The sequence below is a fragment of the Camelus bactrianus genome, chromosome 11, assembly GCF_048773025.1.
Source record: "Camelus bactrianus isolate YW-2024 breed Bactrian camel chromosome 11, ASM4877302v1, whole genome shotgun sequence".
Classification (NCBI taxonomy): Eukaryota; Metazoa; Chordata; class Mammalia; order Artiodactyla; family Camelidae; genus Camelus; species Camelus bactrianus.
Genome location: NC_133549.1, coordinates 26,749,344 through 26,765,328, shown reverse-complemented (window position 1 = coordinate 26,765,328; position 15,985 = coordinate 26,749,344). Strand labels below are relative to the sequence as shown.

Here is a 15,985-nt window from a genome sequence, read left to right as displayed (position 1 = left end):
TGCAACCATCCCAGTTCTCCTCGTCTGGGTCTCTGAGGGCCCGGGGAAGAGGGATTTCAGGCTGGATTTAGGGAGTCGGCCTAGCTTTTCTCAGGGCTGGTGAAAGTAACGAATGACCTGCCGGCATGGGAGGGGAGGCCCCACGGGTGGGCTTCTGCTCCAAAGGCCGCAGGGGAGTAGTGCGCCAGCCTGCCTCAGCCAAGCCCGGGTTCTTCCCCCGAGCCCGGTAGCCTGGGGTGGGAAGGCGGGCCCGCTGGGGAAGGGGGCACGGGCCGAGCCGGAGGAGGAGGAGGGGAATGGGATGGGGAAGAGAAGAGGGAGGAGGGAGAGCCTCGGGGAAGGATCCAGGAGGAGAAACCAAGGAGAAGCTGGAGAAGGCGGCGGGAAAAGGCAGGAAGAGGAACTGAAAGAAGAAAGAGGCGGGGGAGGAGACTAGTAGGGGGAGGAGCCAGTGGGTGAGGATGGGGCGGGGCCTATCGGGGGGCGGAGCCGGGGGAGAGGCCTCCACGGCCGCGGCCGCCGGGGCGCGTTCTCCTCCTGCAGGGCGGGCCGCCGGGGCGCTCCCTCAGCCGTCGCTCCCCGAGGCGCGGGCTCTGGCGGCCCGGGCCGACAAGGACGCCCGGCGCGGGCCGCCGCCGCTGGGGCCAAAGGGCCAAGGGGCCAAGGGGCCGCGGAGTCGCGGGCGCGCCCGGGCCGCCGCTGCCGCCTCTTTCAGCGCTCGGGGCCGGCATGGAGCTCTTCCAAGCCAAGGACCACTACATCCTGCAGCAAGGCGAGCGCGCGCTGTGGTGCAGCCGCCGCGACGGCGGCCTCCAGCTCCGACCGGGTGAGGCTGGCGGCGCGGGGTCGCCTTGGGCCGGTGGGGGGCGAGGAGGGGGCGCGGCCGGGCCCCTCAGCCCCGGGCTGCCAAGCGGGCGCCGCCTGCGGCCCTGGCGAGCGGGGCGGGGCGGGCGCGAGCAAGGGCGCGCGATCTGTCATTATTTCCTGATGGGAGGCAGTGCTCGCCTCGCCCCTGCCCCTCCGCGGGGGACAAAGGGCCGGCGACCCTCGTCGCTCCGAGTGCGCTTCCGCGTTGAGATCTGCTCCGCTGCACCCGGGGGCGGACTCGAGCCTAGCCGCCCGCTGTCGGGGTCGAGCCGGCTCCCACCAGAAAGTTGGAGCGAGGTCCCCTCGCCTTAAAGGCCTCTTCCACTCTGGAGTGGCCCCTGCCATGTCCTTCGAGGCAAGTGCTGGGTTCGAATCCCCATCTCAGGCCAGGGGCGATCGCGCCAGCTCAATGGATCGTCCTGCTGGAGCTTCACTCCCTCTTGACCTGACATCTTATTATTAAAGGCGTGACTTCATTCTGGTTACCTCATAGGCACTAGATTTACAGCGCCTTTTCTTCGACTTTAGTATTACAGTGAAACTGTACTGTAATGTTAAACTTCTTAAATATTTTTGTGTGAGTCAACAGTGTGCGGTACAGAACGTCTTGTGGGTCCATGTTTGGGTGTCAAGTAACCTGTTATGGGATGCCTAAGTCTACAACAATTAGTTTGTGTTAGGAAAACTAGGTCACAGTGGTGAGTTAAACAGGGCAGCCCTTGCCCTCAGAGAGCTGACAGTCCAGGGGGCGGTTTCCTTTGAGGAGGTTCAGTAGCATCTCCCTCTTTTAGGTTGCCAGTCCTTTTCCCTAATCACCGCAGAGATCTTTCATTTTAGAAGTGAGGGAATGGAGTTCTTTAAAGAAGTAGCCAGAGCATTTCAGATTTACTTGTAATTCTTGTATGTAATCTACACAAAAGAGTTACATGGTATGAATTGAAAAGTAGAAAAGGTACAAATGAACTTTTCATATATTTCACAGCAGTTACCATTTATAGGAGGGTTGCCAAGTACTTGTTCCCTTAATATATTATTCCTGATCCTCACTTAACAACCTTACAAAGCAGGTGGCGGTATCCTGTTTTTCAGGTGAGAAGACAGGTTTGAAAGGTTGAGTAACTTGCCCGAGGTCACAGAGAGTAGAATTGACCTCCAGAACACTTTCTGGTCGGTCCCGCTTCTTGCTTAGGAAGACCCGCTGCTAGTTGCTTTGCTAGAGCAGTGAGGGAGCACTTGTTTGGTTTTTTTTCTAAGTGCTGAGTGCATTTTCTTACTATTTCATTTTATTTCCCCTATTCAGAATGGAGGAGAAACGACTGCATCCAGATAAGGTTCTTGATAATCTTGGGATAGAAATTGTTGTAGATAGGCTAATTTTGGCCAGCCACTAGTCACTCTCTTCTCTGTTGTTTCCTGATTTGATCACTTGCCCCGTCTTTTCCCCCACCCCCTACTCCCAATGTTTGGATAAGGCTTCAAGTACAGCCTGAAGAAAGGTAGATTGCAGAATTCTCCAGGCTGTCAAAGAGCCAGCTCCCTGGATTCTGTGAGCTTAAAATTAACTACTACAGGTGCTTGGAACTTGGCATCATCTCCAGCTCGTCAGACAGAACACTTTTCTGTACCTTATTTTGTTACCTATAAAATGAAGGTTGGGCTTTTTAGTCCTTGTACATAATGAAATGTTTTTAAAACAATATCAATTTGTAAAGTGTTCAGTGTACCCTCCTGGAGGATAAGAATTGACATGTTTCATGAAAAACAGTCAGGAAATCCCTAGATGGTCAACTGTGTATTGGGGCAGTGAATTGAGACATATATAGAGGTGGACACCCTCTTTCTCTTAGCCCCTAAGATTAACAGAGATGAGCCAATTTTGTGGAATTACATGGAAGAAGGTAAGGTCCTGGAGATCATCTGAATAGAAGGAGTTTTAAGTGAATTATTTGTCATTTTGTTTGGTTTGTTTTCATTTTTTCTACACAAGAACCTCTCCATTTCTAACAGCTTTAGAGATAAATTACTCCCCTCAAGTGAAGTCAACTCTTCTAGGAAGCTGGCTAGTAGCTTACCTTTCAGTGGAAGGATACTTAAACCCATACTTCTGAGCTAAAAAATAAAGAAGCTCAGATTAGCCACAGGTTTAAGCCTTTAAGGAATATTCATAGGGAAACTGGGCCTAGGTTTTGGATTAAACCATGTGGTTTGAATTACCATTTATATATCCAAAGTCCACATCAGAAGGCAGATTAACATTTTTTCTGAATAAAATGGCTGTAGTCTTTGCAATTAAGTTTATTTCACTTCTTAGGATATAGCCAACCACAGCCTAAAGTAGACCAAAATGCAGAGGAAGGAAGAGGCCATTATCTTTCAGAACTAACAGCCTGTTTTGATCTTGAGGTGTTCAAGTTCATATAGCCAATGAACAAAAAATCCCATGCACTTGACTTTACCAAATAGTTTATTCTACCCAGTACGTGAGATCTTTTCTAAAGAATGACTATTTAATAATGGTTTTTAAATTGCTGAGAATGCTTTTCAGATCTTTTCATGTAGAATCATTTAAAATTCTCTATTTTATTGGACCATTTCCTTCTGCATTGTGGCCAGTTTTGCTATTGTTTATAATGAAAGCGTTTAAAATCTTTCATTGTTTCCTGTTGGTTACTCAGCTGAGTAGATTACTGACCAAGTCCTTTTCTTTCCAAAAGGCAGTATCATAAGGCCAAAAAAGCCTGTGAGCATTGTGATTTTTGTTTGTGGCTATTGAATGATCTGAAACAGAACTTTTCTTTTTTCTAGTGACATCCGAAGAATCAGTATTGATATTTAAAGTTAAAATGACTGTTTCTTTAGCCTGGAATGTTTGCTACTGTTAGTCTCTTTTCCTGCCTGATTTATTTTGTAAGACCCAGTTTGGATGCCACCTCCAACCCTATGCTCACCGTAGCCTGCATCCCTGGGGCAGAATTCTTGGTCACCCTTTTGTGTTTTCAGGTGCTTTTAATTTTCTTTTTTTGGCAGGGGGTATGTAATTAGGTTTATTTATTTATTCACTTTTATTTCTCTTTATTTATTTTAATGGAGGTACTGGGGATTGAACCCAGGACCTCGTGCATGCTAAGCCCACACTCTACCACTGAGCTATACCCTCCCCGCTCAGGTGCTTTTTACACTTGGTACATGCTTTGGTTATAGCCCTTACTGTATCATATAATAATAGTTTGCTTTCTTTCTTCCCCAGTGGACATAGCATTCCCCAAGGCAAGGACCTTATTCTATCATCTTGGTATTTTGGGGCCTTACGGTGCTTAGGACACAAGAAGGCATTTTTGGTTGAGTTGAGGTGAATTAAATTTGAGTCCAAGTTTTCTCTCAGTGATATCATTGCCATAAAAATAGGATGTTGTGTTATGCTTATTACTCAGTTTAGGCCCTGTTTTGAATATCTTCTAATTGGGGTGGAAAATCTCTGACCAGCTGGATAAGGAAATAAATGTGAGGAAAGGTGCATTTCTACTTATGTTATTTTTCTGTCTGATTTAACATTACTTTTAAAAATCTGTGGTGGTATTCCTTCTTTTCTTTTCTTTTTTATGTAGATTATTTTATTTAGTTCTCATTTAATCTTATTTTCTTCTTTAACATTGTTTAAGTTTTTTCTCCTAGCTGAGCAGTTGAGTATTTTTTCTGGTCTTTCCAGTTTTTTAAGGGTAGTGAATAGTCTGTTCATACTTAGACCTGCTCTTAGGTGGTTGCTTATGTCTACTGCAAGGTAATGACCACCAGAGGAAAACATTTAGATTGGTTTATTTTCTATGAGGGAAAATGATAAAGCACTGTGTAAACATTCAATAATTTCCTGAGAGTGGAGTTTCACTATCTGAGACTAAGGATTGTAATTTAAAGACTTAAAAAGGAATATAATACAGTCCACTGTTGGGAAAAGGTGATATGATCTTATCTCTTTGGTCGTAAAATTGCTTCCACTAGTCCTCGTGGCTTTGTCTGATATGCTGGTGTTATATAATTTACTGCTGCGTGTTGCTTCATTCTATTCTGAGACTGAGTGACCACAAAAGGATGGCAAAGCATCTGTCATACACATAACATTCGTAAGCATGTAAACTATTTAGAGAGAGATGAAACTTTGAATGATGAGTACCAGTGAACATTTTTGGGAGGGGATACTAGTTATCCAGAATTCACCAAAACATAAAAAACTATTCCTATTTTTCTTATTTTTTGATAATGAAATTATACTTAGTATGTCACATGAAAACGTTTTTAAATGAGAAATTACAGAATTGAAATCTACATAGAACTTTTTTTTTCTTCTGAGGAATCATTTTATAAAACTATATTCAGTTTAGAGTTTTGTGTCATTTGGTATTTACTTAGAAAAAAAGATTTTTAACTTTATCTTTTTACAAAAATCATGTTTGTTAAAAATTCACAAATTACCATGACAAAATATACTAGAGCATTTTAATTTAAAGATAATTATTAAATATATTGTAAAAATCTTTTTAACCATTTTTGTTGTTGAATAACCAGGTATTTTCCTAGTGTTTTTAGTCTTCAGTTTCTTTTAAGTAAGTGGCTTACGAGTTTTATGCCCTGAACACTTCTTACCCCATATTTAATATTTTTAACAGGGTAGTAGTTGGATTGAATAAGTCTATAAACTTACTTTTATGAACATTTATTATTATGCATGCAAAATAGAAAAGACTAATCTTTCCAAAAAAATTTTCCCCTACTTTGGCTTAAAAAAAAAAAAAGATAGTCTTTGTAGGGTGACTGATGACAATTTTTGAAATCAAGTTTTATAGACAGGGAAGTTTTTGTGCATTATTTTGTTATCTGTGTTGTCACCTGAGATTAATAGTAGCTAATAATGGCAGATTTTATTTATTGAGCGTTTTTCTGAATCAGACACTGTTCTAAGCCCTTTATGTGTACTGTTTACTGTGTATAGTATACCCCAGGAGGAAGATTTCTTTTTTTTAAACTCTCATTTTACAGATGAAGTAACTGAGGCACAGAGAAGTAATTTGTCCAAGTTCAAAGAATAAGAGGGAGAGCCAGACTTCTAACCTCACCAAGTTTTTCTCCATATTGACAAAAAATATTTTATAAACCATTCTACCTTCTTGACCACAAAGTTATAGGACTTATATTTTTATGGGTAATATCTGAAATGTATCTTTATCATACTCATTATAGTGAAGCCTATGTAGAGAATAAAGTAGCCTCTGAAATGTCAAAGCATGCACATTGAGGAAGGGTCTATGTAGGAGGAAAGGCCGATGGGACTATTTGTTCTTTGACCTTTCACCTGTCCTGACTCCTTTCTTGCAAAACTAGTTTATATAGTTACAGAGAATATTGTTATATAATAGATTGACTAGTCTTTCCAGTTATGGTCAGTTTTTCAGGTTTCTCTTCTTAAGTTTTTAGAACATCTGCAGGTTGAGGGGGTGGGGAATGGATAGAGGGTAGATCTTGGAGCAGAAACATTGATATGTACTGGATGGGAACTATTTCAGCCAGCGGTGAGCAACCTGAAGCCTTCCCAGTCTAGCTTTGTAAGAGTTCCAGATCCAATTTCACAGGTATCCTTTCAGAGCACATAGAGCAGAGAGGGAATGGAGGGGGAAAAGTCTTTAGGGCAACCACCATGAAAAGGGGAGGGACCTTTGTAGAATCACTGGTTCTTAGATGCTTATATTCTGACCAGACCATGCCAGCAGAGGCCAGAACTTGCCAAAGGCTGGCTTCAGAGAGACAGTATCCAGGCCTTTAGGGTAGAGCATGCAGGTGCCAGAACCCAGATGCCCTGACAGCTTGATCTTTCGGGATCATGGTTACATTGGTGCTGCTCCAGGATGCCCAGCAGCACGGCTTCCCCTTGTCCTACCTGCCCAGCCTACCTCAGCCCGAGCAAGGAGAAGGAAATGTAGATTCACTGCTGTATCCCTAGCACCTGGCCCACTGCAGGTCTTTTGTAAAAATTGTATTGAAGAAATTGAAGTAATTCTAGTTCCTGCTTGACCTGTGTACCTTTGGCAGGCAAAGAGGTTGTTGGGAGGATTAAATGGAGAACATAAAAGTGAAGACTAGAGTGCTGCCTTTCTTGCCAACTTAAAAAAGTACTAATTTCTCATTGCCCTTTTATTCAGTAGAGTCTAACTTTAAAGTCTGTGGGATTAGAAAATCTGTTCTTTTTGAATGAAAATAAATGAGACCCAAAGACATTTAAATTTTTCTCTAACTAACCCTTATGCCAAAAAAAAAATTGCTTGTTGCTGATTTTGGTTTTTATGATTTATGACAAAATTAACTGATATATTTGCAGGTGGAAACTAGACTATTGAAAATCAAACTAGTTTGGTTTGCTATTGATTCAGTGCATTCTCAGAGCTACAGTCTAACCTTGGTGTGGTTTTATGGGGATTTAAATGTGCTAGATCTTTATAAGCTGTACTACTATCTCTTTGTGAATCTTTTTGTAAACTGTTCTAATCCTGTTCAAACATGTTTTAAAATTTAACCTTTAAAAATCTAGTCTTGCAGACACAAGTCTGCGAAGTAACAGCAATGTCATAGAACCTCTAACAAATTACTCATTAGCTGGGCTAAGTCATAATCACTATGTGTCAGCCGACCATAATTGAGCTTGAGAAGAATATTTGAATTAGGGTATGTTGAATAAAATAGAGAAATAATACATTATTTTGTCAGTAGCTGTTGATAATACGTTAAGTAACGTATATGTAGTATTTTAAAAGTGAGGATGAATATAGAACACATAGTTACAGTACTATCACAACACATACTGGTAGTATCTTAATTAAATACTGTGCTCTGTTAGGATGACTCATTTTCTGGTTGCCATGAGACCCTTAAAGGAACTGTTCTCATTCACAAAAAAAGCACCACTTCTGCCTACTTTCTTTGGTAAGGCTGGTTGAGTGAAGTACAGGTTGATTTTAGGTCAGTGTTCCTTGTTTTTTCTTTTCAGCTACCTCATTTTAATTGCAGATTCTTTCAAGTTTAACCTTGAATTTCTTTAACTTCATAGTGGGATATCTAAAAGCATTTAAAGTACATTAATTTTTCTTTATGAAAATCAATGAATCTTATTCTTTGAAACAGCTTTTTATACTGAACTTCAAATTTCAGTTTCTGCAATGATCAACATACATAATTTGAAATAGTCCTAACATCTAACTGAAATATTTGGACATTTTAAACATGCTTCAATGCTTTTTCATTTTAGTTCTTGCACGTATAATATTAATGATGCTTTACAGTATCATTGTACATTGTTTTTATGTGTGATATAAACGTTCTTCGCCTTGTTTCTGGCATAATAACACTCCCCTTCCTCAGGGAACAGCTGTGGTGGGCAAACCAAAGAGTTTGGCAGTTTCTAGTTTGCTAGTCTTTCTCTAGGCAATTGTGCTTCTTGACTTTCAGGTTTGAGCTCTAGTAGCTATTGCATTTCTGCCCCTTTGCACCTTTCAAATACTCCCTTTTCTCAAAGAAACAGCCACCTCCCACCTTCGCAACTAATTTAGTATTCTGTTTCTTTCTCCCTCCAAATTATGTCAAGTCTGAAATTCTGTGATGTCATTTATTTATTCTTTCAACCAACATTTACTGGAGACCTGTTTACTGGGCATTGTGCCAAGGTAAAAAGATAAATAAAACACTGTTTCTACCCTAGCTGAGGTTGTGGTCCAACAAGGCACAGGCGTACACAGGATTTTGGAGTGACAGAGATTGTAATAGCACTGTAAGACTGAGTTCCATGGGAGATTTGAGCTGGGTCTTGAAGTTCGAGGTCTCAGTGTGTTCTTCCAAGATGGTAAAAATCTATTTTTCTTCCTAGTAAAGAAAATGGGAAGAAAGGTGCTCTTTTATTTGATTCTCTGAAGTTTTTTCCAGCTATAGTCTGTGACCGTTTCTCTCTCACTGAAGAGTGGAAAACCCTGGAAGAAACAGGCTGTATGACTAGTGGACTTTTAACGGACTTTTTGTTTGTTTTACCAGAAATAACTCTGTATGCACAATGCCTTTGTTCTAATTGGGTACTCAAAAAAAAAAAAAAAGTTTATGAGAATAAATAGTGCCTAACTTGCCAGACTGAAACAGAACGGGTTCTCCCCTGTACCTCCCACCCAACAGGACACTCTGCTATGGCCCTTGTTTGATCTAGAAGCAGTTCTTCCTTTGAGGCCAATTAAAATGGCAGATCCTAGACATGATAGTGGGTTTGAAGGGAGAACTTTTTGTTGATAAGACCTACGGTGGCGGAGTGCCTATACAGACAGTTATAGAAAGAACAGAATAAGTTTTGGACAGAGTTTTCAGGATAAACTAGGAAATTATTTAAACTTCAATGGGGACAAAAGTTGCATCTATTTTATGATTGAAGTGCTAATTTTATGCATCCCAGTTATGAGCTCTAAAATGAGTTAAGGAAAATACCAATTATTAGCTCCTCTGTGCTCTTATTTAGCTCTCAGAGTACTATTTCTGAAAGATATTGAAGGACAGTTTTGGGGAGAGCAGAAGGTGAAGAGTAGTACATTCCAACACATTGTTTCTTAGGTGATGATGCATTATGACTTTGTTACCCAAAGATTTATCTAATCCTTCTTTGAAATGATTATATTTCAACTTCTTAAGGTAATGAGTTTGGGAAATTCTAATTTAAGCTGTACTTCTTTTCATTTATTCCCAAGCCATGTTTTTTAAATCTATGTCCCCAATCCAGAATTCTGAATATGCTGTAAAGTCCACATCTTTCATAATTTTCTATATTGTCATCAGACCCTCCCAGGACCCAATTACATTGTCTGACCTTTCATGAAAGTCTTTTTCTTTACTTGCCCTCTGTCCTTTGAGTTGCACTGGATCTTTCTTGAGTTGTGACAATTAGTACTTTATGCTTCAGATAAAGAATCATAACAATTTTTAGTTTGGATGGTTTAGAGTTTAAAAAACAATTTCTAATACCCTTCATGATCATGATCAAAACTTTGTGACTCTTAGATCCCTGTTTTAATAGAAAAGTCTAGAAATTCTTAAGATCCTTTTCCTAGGTAGTATATCTCATCTTTTAACTATTCTTTGGGTTTTTGAAATGTATCTTTTTATACCAGCTTACATCAGCTTTTTGCCAACTGACTATATTATGAGCTCCTTACGCATTTTATAGTAATTGATTAGGTGAACGGTTTAAAGTTGTACATGGCATAGGCATCATCTTTGAATCAGCTGGTAGGATAAAACTAAGCTACTAATGCAGATTCCAACTAGTAAGCTGTAATCACCGAGAACTGGATGTATATTAGAATCACCTGGGGGAGAGTTACAAAATACCTATGCCTGGGCCCCACCCTAACCAACAGAATCAGAATCTCTGAGGGTTGGGGCCCAGGCATCTGTATTTATAAAGCTGTTTTTATAAAGATGGTGAGATATATATATGTATATCTGTACTTATATCTGTATTTATAAAGATGGTGAGAATGAACAACAAGGATCCAGGGCCATTGAGCTTGAGTTCACACTGGGAAAGCAGCAGCTGCTAAAAGGTCTAAATTGGATTAGCTCTTTAGCTTGCTGAATGCTGGAAAATAATTACTGTTAGAGAGTTCAAAGAAATGTGTGTTAAACTTTGCATTTATAAGTTGGCACCTGAATCAAATGATTTCTTAGCCCCCTTTTTTCCCCCTAGCCTAATTAAAATTTGAGAACTCAAATACAGATGAGCTAACCATTGGACTTTTAAGTCCTCATTGTAGAACCCTTTTCCTCATCTGTTTGACCTGGTATTGGTAATTGTCTTTTCAGAGCAATAATATCCTTTTGTCTTCTGCAGGAAATGAAACTTGGGTTTGTTTATTTATGCATACCCCGACACCTTTTTTTTTTTGGACACAAGTGAAACTGCCTGTAAACTTCAGCAGCTGTGCAAAACCCAGGCTTGCTCTTGGACTGAGGGAGCACAATCTCTCTGGGCTCTTGGAATGAGTGACTCATGCTGTCTGCAGACACACAGTACTTAATCACTTGTTTTCTGTGTACCAGGAAGAGGAGGGCATATGAAAATAGAAGCCACATACTGCCAAATGGATCTGAAAAAGAGTGGAAATGTTGACCTAATGGGTCAAACAATTGAGCTGATGACAAAACACTTATGTCTTTGGGTGTATGTTACTCTAATGATTTCACTAATTAAAATCTGGCATTATTTCTAAAATGCTACGTTTCTGTAGTTTGCAAGCAACTCTACTCTTTAATAGATAACTATGATAATCCTAAAATTTAAAACCTGTTTGCAGACTTCAGATGTTTCTCTTCTGAATTTTTGCACCACATGGCAATATACCTTTCGAGGGAGGATTAAAAGCAATATATTCGTTGGTGCAGATCAGTTACATGGCTGTTCTTTAGGGACGGGTGGTATAAGCCCCCTGGCCATTTTCTCTGCCACTCCAACACCTTCTGCCCCAAGAGTAGCCGTTAATAATGGTGACAGGGTGTCCATTACTAAGCATTGTTGCTACATGTGCTTAGACTAATGTGGTCTATACATGTCCCCTGTACAAACAGACTCTGCTCTGCTAATGCTTTTGTTTATTTTTGTTTCCTTAGTGAAGAGTAACATTAAAAAATACACACACATACATTTTGAAGTGTCTGAGACAGCAAAATCATAGCAACTCAAAAAGACAAAGACACGCTGAACTCCCTTTTTGGGCTAGTCATGCAGCCTGCCTCAGGCCATCCTCCATTGTCTTGTCTCTTGTCTCTATGTTGGTGTCAGAAGCTATGGGTACCTGCTAGAGATTTTAAGATAATTTAAAGTTTCCCAGAATTTTTAGTTGTCTTTCATTCTGAGAAATCACACGGTCATCATTTTTTGTATTTATGGAAAGAGAAATGCTTTCATTATTAGAAGTGCTTGTTATAGCAAATATTTGTGTTTTGGGACTTAAAAAAAATAAAAACTTGATATTAGTCTTATTAAAAGTCAAACAAAATAAGCAATTGGTAGGAGACATCATTTTCCAATTCACTCTTCCTTGCTTGCTTCTGGTCATCTATTCATTTGGTTCAATAACTATTGAATGAATGCCTGTCGTGCGTCAAACACGGTGCTGGGTGGCAGGCCTACAGTGGTAAACAAAATAGGCCTAGAATTAAATAAACTGATAGAAGGGTTGAGACTTAATAGTCTGTCTTTTAATTGGTTAGTTGAAACTGTACATATATTATAATATTCAGTATGAGTTTTTTCTACCTTTTAGTCATATTTTCCATTTATTGGGCTGCTTCTCAGGGTTGGTTTTTTTTTCCCTACCACCTTTTACTGTCTCCTTTCGGATAGTTTGAGTTTTGTCAGATGCCTTTCTGTTGCTAATTAAAAGTTACCTATTCTATTTTTTTGTTCTTCAGGGGTTTCACAAAACTTAGGACCCATACTTATTTTCACATGTATGGCTGAAGTCTACCAATGTCTGTGTCTTTTTCCCAAGCATAGTTTAACCTGCATTTATACTCTATTAGATTTTCCCTCTCTCTCGTGTAAGGGGTTTACGGGAGGAGAGGAAACTGGATGTCATGCCAGATTTGCCATTTGGAGCTGAACTGGTTGCTAGGCCTGAGACTGGATACCTAGTTTTGAGATCTGTTTCACATTCTGAAGAAACAAAGTTCTGAGGGCATATCTAAGCATTGAGATATTTTCATAAAACATGTATTACTCTGAGAAGGCTTTAAGGAATTATAGCCTTACTGTAAGATTTAATATAAAAAAACACTGTCGGAGTTGGATTTTTTTCTTTTTCATCCTTTCCTTTATTTTTTTGAAGCCATACGTAAACCCTTGAAATGAAAATCTATGGAGAGACTGATTGGGTGGTAGGAACCTGGAATTTTAAATGCATATACTTTTCCCAACTTGAGCTAAAAGTTGTTGAACATTTATGTGCCAGACATTGTGCTGTTACTTTAATATAATTCACTAATCCTCATAAAAACTCGAAGTTAGATGGTATTCCCATTTATGAAAGAGGAACTCGAAGTTGAGAGGGGTTTTGAGACTGCAGTAGAGCTAGGACTTTTCCCTCAGGTCATGAGACGCAGGCTGTGCCCACATGTCAGTCTCTTGACTCTGTCCAGCCTTCCACTTCCAGACTCAGCCCCACGCCGCCCTTGTGCACAGTCCTGTTTGTTACCTGGATCTCCAGCTTCAGGCTTGCCCTTTCATATCTATCCTCTACACATTGGCCATAATGTTTAATCTCAAATGCAGATCTGCCCTCTCTGGAGGAAATGGCTCCTGAATAGGTCCCTGTTTGGGTTTACAGCCTCATTCTTACAGCATCCTGCCTTTTACCTTAGGACCTTTGTTAACAGTATGAAACTGTAGAGTCCTCATTGCATTTGATAAATATTTGAGTGCATGTTATGTGTTACACAGCCTGCTTGATGTAGGGCCACCAAGGGCTCTTTTCATGATCCAGACTGGGGAGGGCTTGGGCCTGGAAAAGGAGAGCAGCAGTGAGAATGGAGAGAAGTGAAGCATTCATCAGATATGTGGAGGTAGAATCAACGGGACTTGGGGAAGAAGAAAGCATTTTGGATGTCTCCTAGGTTCTGGCTTGTGTAGCTGGAATGATAGTAGTAAGCTGAAAGCCCCATACAGATTAAAAACGAGAGTATTGCTTCTGAGTAATTACACCTGGTAGGGAAGCTTATGGTGTTAGAGGTATGACAGAGCTCTGGACTGAGAGTGGGAAATGCAGTTTTGATTTTAACAAGCTGTGTAGTTAGTATTGGACACTTAACCTCTACCAGCCATAATCTTTATCTTTGCCACTTTGAGTCTGAACCCTTTTAACGTGATTCAGTGCAAATTATGACTCCAACTTTCCTCTCCATTCTGTGTCATATGTTCGTTTGTCTGTTCAGCATTTTTGAGCCTGCTGTGTGTTATGCACTGGGAACGTAAAGCTAAATGAGACTAAGTTTCAATGAGTTTCCTGTTCTTGATGAGTTTCCTGTTCAGTCCGGAAGACAGGCAAGTCAAGAATTAGATGCATTAAACCAAAATGAGATGGCATGATAGGAATATGAGCAGAGTTCAGAGGGGCCACAAAAGGGAGCCTGATCAGTTCTGCTGGGTGGGTGGAGTGGGGAATGTGTCAGAGAACACCAGTGACCCTTGTTCTGAGTCTGGAATGAACAGCAGGCCAAAGTGGGTGGGGAGCAGCATTCCAGGCCCAGCCTGCGCACACTTCCAGATGACTGAAGGAAGACCAGGATGCTGGGGGTGGGGAGACAGTGGGTGGGTGGACAGGAGCAGCCCAGGCAGGGCCTTACGAACCTTTCCAAAGAATTTGGACTTTGTTTCTAAGGCTGTGGGGAGTAGGAGAAGTAATATCATATAAACAACGTTGTATGTTGTATGTATTTGTATGTATTTTTTAATGCCTAATGTATTTCTCTCATAATATTAGACAGTGTTAAACAAGACTTTAGGGCAGAGAGCATTGTTTGAAATAAAGGTAGTTGCTACATCCTGATAAACAGAGCAATTCACCAGGAAGATATAATAATCCTAAATCTGTATGTGCCTGACAACATCATCTCAAAAAATATGAAGCAAAAATTAAGAAGGAAAAATGAACAAAGTATGAGTTTTTTTTTTAAAAAGCCCTCTCAAACTGTTAAGCCATCAAAAAAAGTTAGCAAGTACATAGAGCAGTTGAACAACATAATTAACAAAGTTGATATAACAAGCCCTCACGCCAAAGTTAAATAGTGTGTTCATATGTTTTAACATCATGACTTGTTGAACAGACACATATATACATATGTACCAGAAATAAAAGTTTCATGAAATGTTCCCCCTTACGTGGTGTAATTTTCCTCTTTTCTATTCTGTTTCATTGCTGTTAATGCTGATCTCATTATACAAAATTGATCTTATGACCCGCTGATGGATTGACACCCCTTTTCTTGAAAACACTAAGAAAATGTACATGCTTTTCAAGCATACACAGAACATTTACAGACTGACTTTCTGGATTCCCGTCACCATGCCAAGCATCTGGTACTTTTCTTGTTCTCCCTCTATCCTCCATCCTGCTAAAGCAAAGATGACTTTGACTCCTATTTTTCCTGAGTCAAGGCCATTTGATACATCCATCTGCTTCTCTTCTCCATTTCTATATTTAGCCTTTTTCATCTTCTCTTCTAGATTTAGAAAAAAGTAGTATCTTTCCTTTCCAAGGTTAAGTTTTACACCTGTACTTTCGATTTCATCATCTTTTATTTTTTCCCCCTCCTGTAATGTCTCCTCTAGTTCTTATACATAGACAGTTCTCCTTGACCATCCCATTATGAACTCAGTCTCAATGGGCTTAACTGGTTCTCTCTCTGGAACTCAAAGACTATCAGTGACTGTTATTTTTAGTCATTAGACCACAAAACTCGGTCATCTTTCTATATTTTTTTTCCAGTGAAATTTTAGTTTTCTTGAATGGCTGATGTATTTACATGGTTCAAAGTGCTAAGGATGCAAAAAGGTATTATTGAGGTAAGAAGTCTCACCCACCTTTTCTCCCAGCTGCTGCACACCCTGCTTTTCCTCCCTTGCTCTCTCTTACTCATCTGTGTCCTCTTCTTCTCCCTTCCAGGAGAGAATAGATGTTTCAGTGTTATTTTTTAATTTACTCTCTTCCTGTCCTTTGTATAGCTTCCTTTGAGGTGTTTCATGTTAATCTCCTGTACATTCTTTACCTATTACCCACCCTGCTCCCCAAGCTACCATGTCCTTTCAAGCCAGTATTCTTGTAATAACCTTCTGGGCCCTGTCCCTGTTCTGTCTTCCTCTCAGTGCTGTCAGCTAATCTTTGGCCGAAGTCTTGTTTTACTCATGTCATTATCTGCCTGCTCAATTCTCCAGAAAGTGAGGCTTACTAGTCTTTTATTCAAGTCTCTCTACCATTGGCCTCAGTTTACTTTTTCCAGTCTTATCAATTCATATCTCCACTATACTCATTGGTCTTTTGATCTAGACTGTTTG

The 15,985-nt window shown here is 40.3% G+C and overlaps 1 protein-coding gene across 4 annotated transcripts in view; it reads left to right on the top strand.

Annotated features, from left to right (window-relative positions):
• Window positions 1-592: 592 nt before the first annotated feature.
• INPP5F (inositol polyphosphate-5-phosphatase F) overlaps window positions 593-15,985 on the top strand; it is a 77,100-nt gene continuing 61,707 nt past the window's right edge. For all 4 annotated transcript variants that reach the window (XM_074373534.1, XM_074373533.1, XM_074373535.1 and 1 more), the window contains exon 1: window positions 593-826. In XM_074373534.1, the coding sequence (XP_074229635.1) occupies window positions 730-826 (97 nt within the window). In that variant the 5' untranslated portion in view covers window positions 593-729. The remainder of the gene's footprint in view (window positions 827-15,985) is intronic.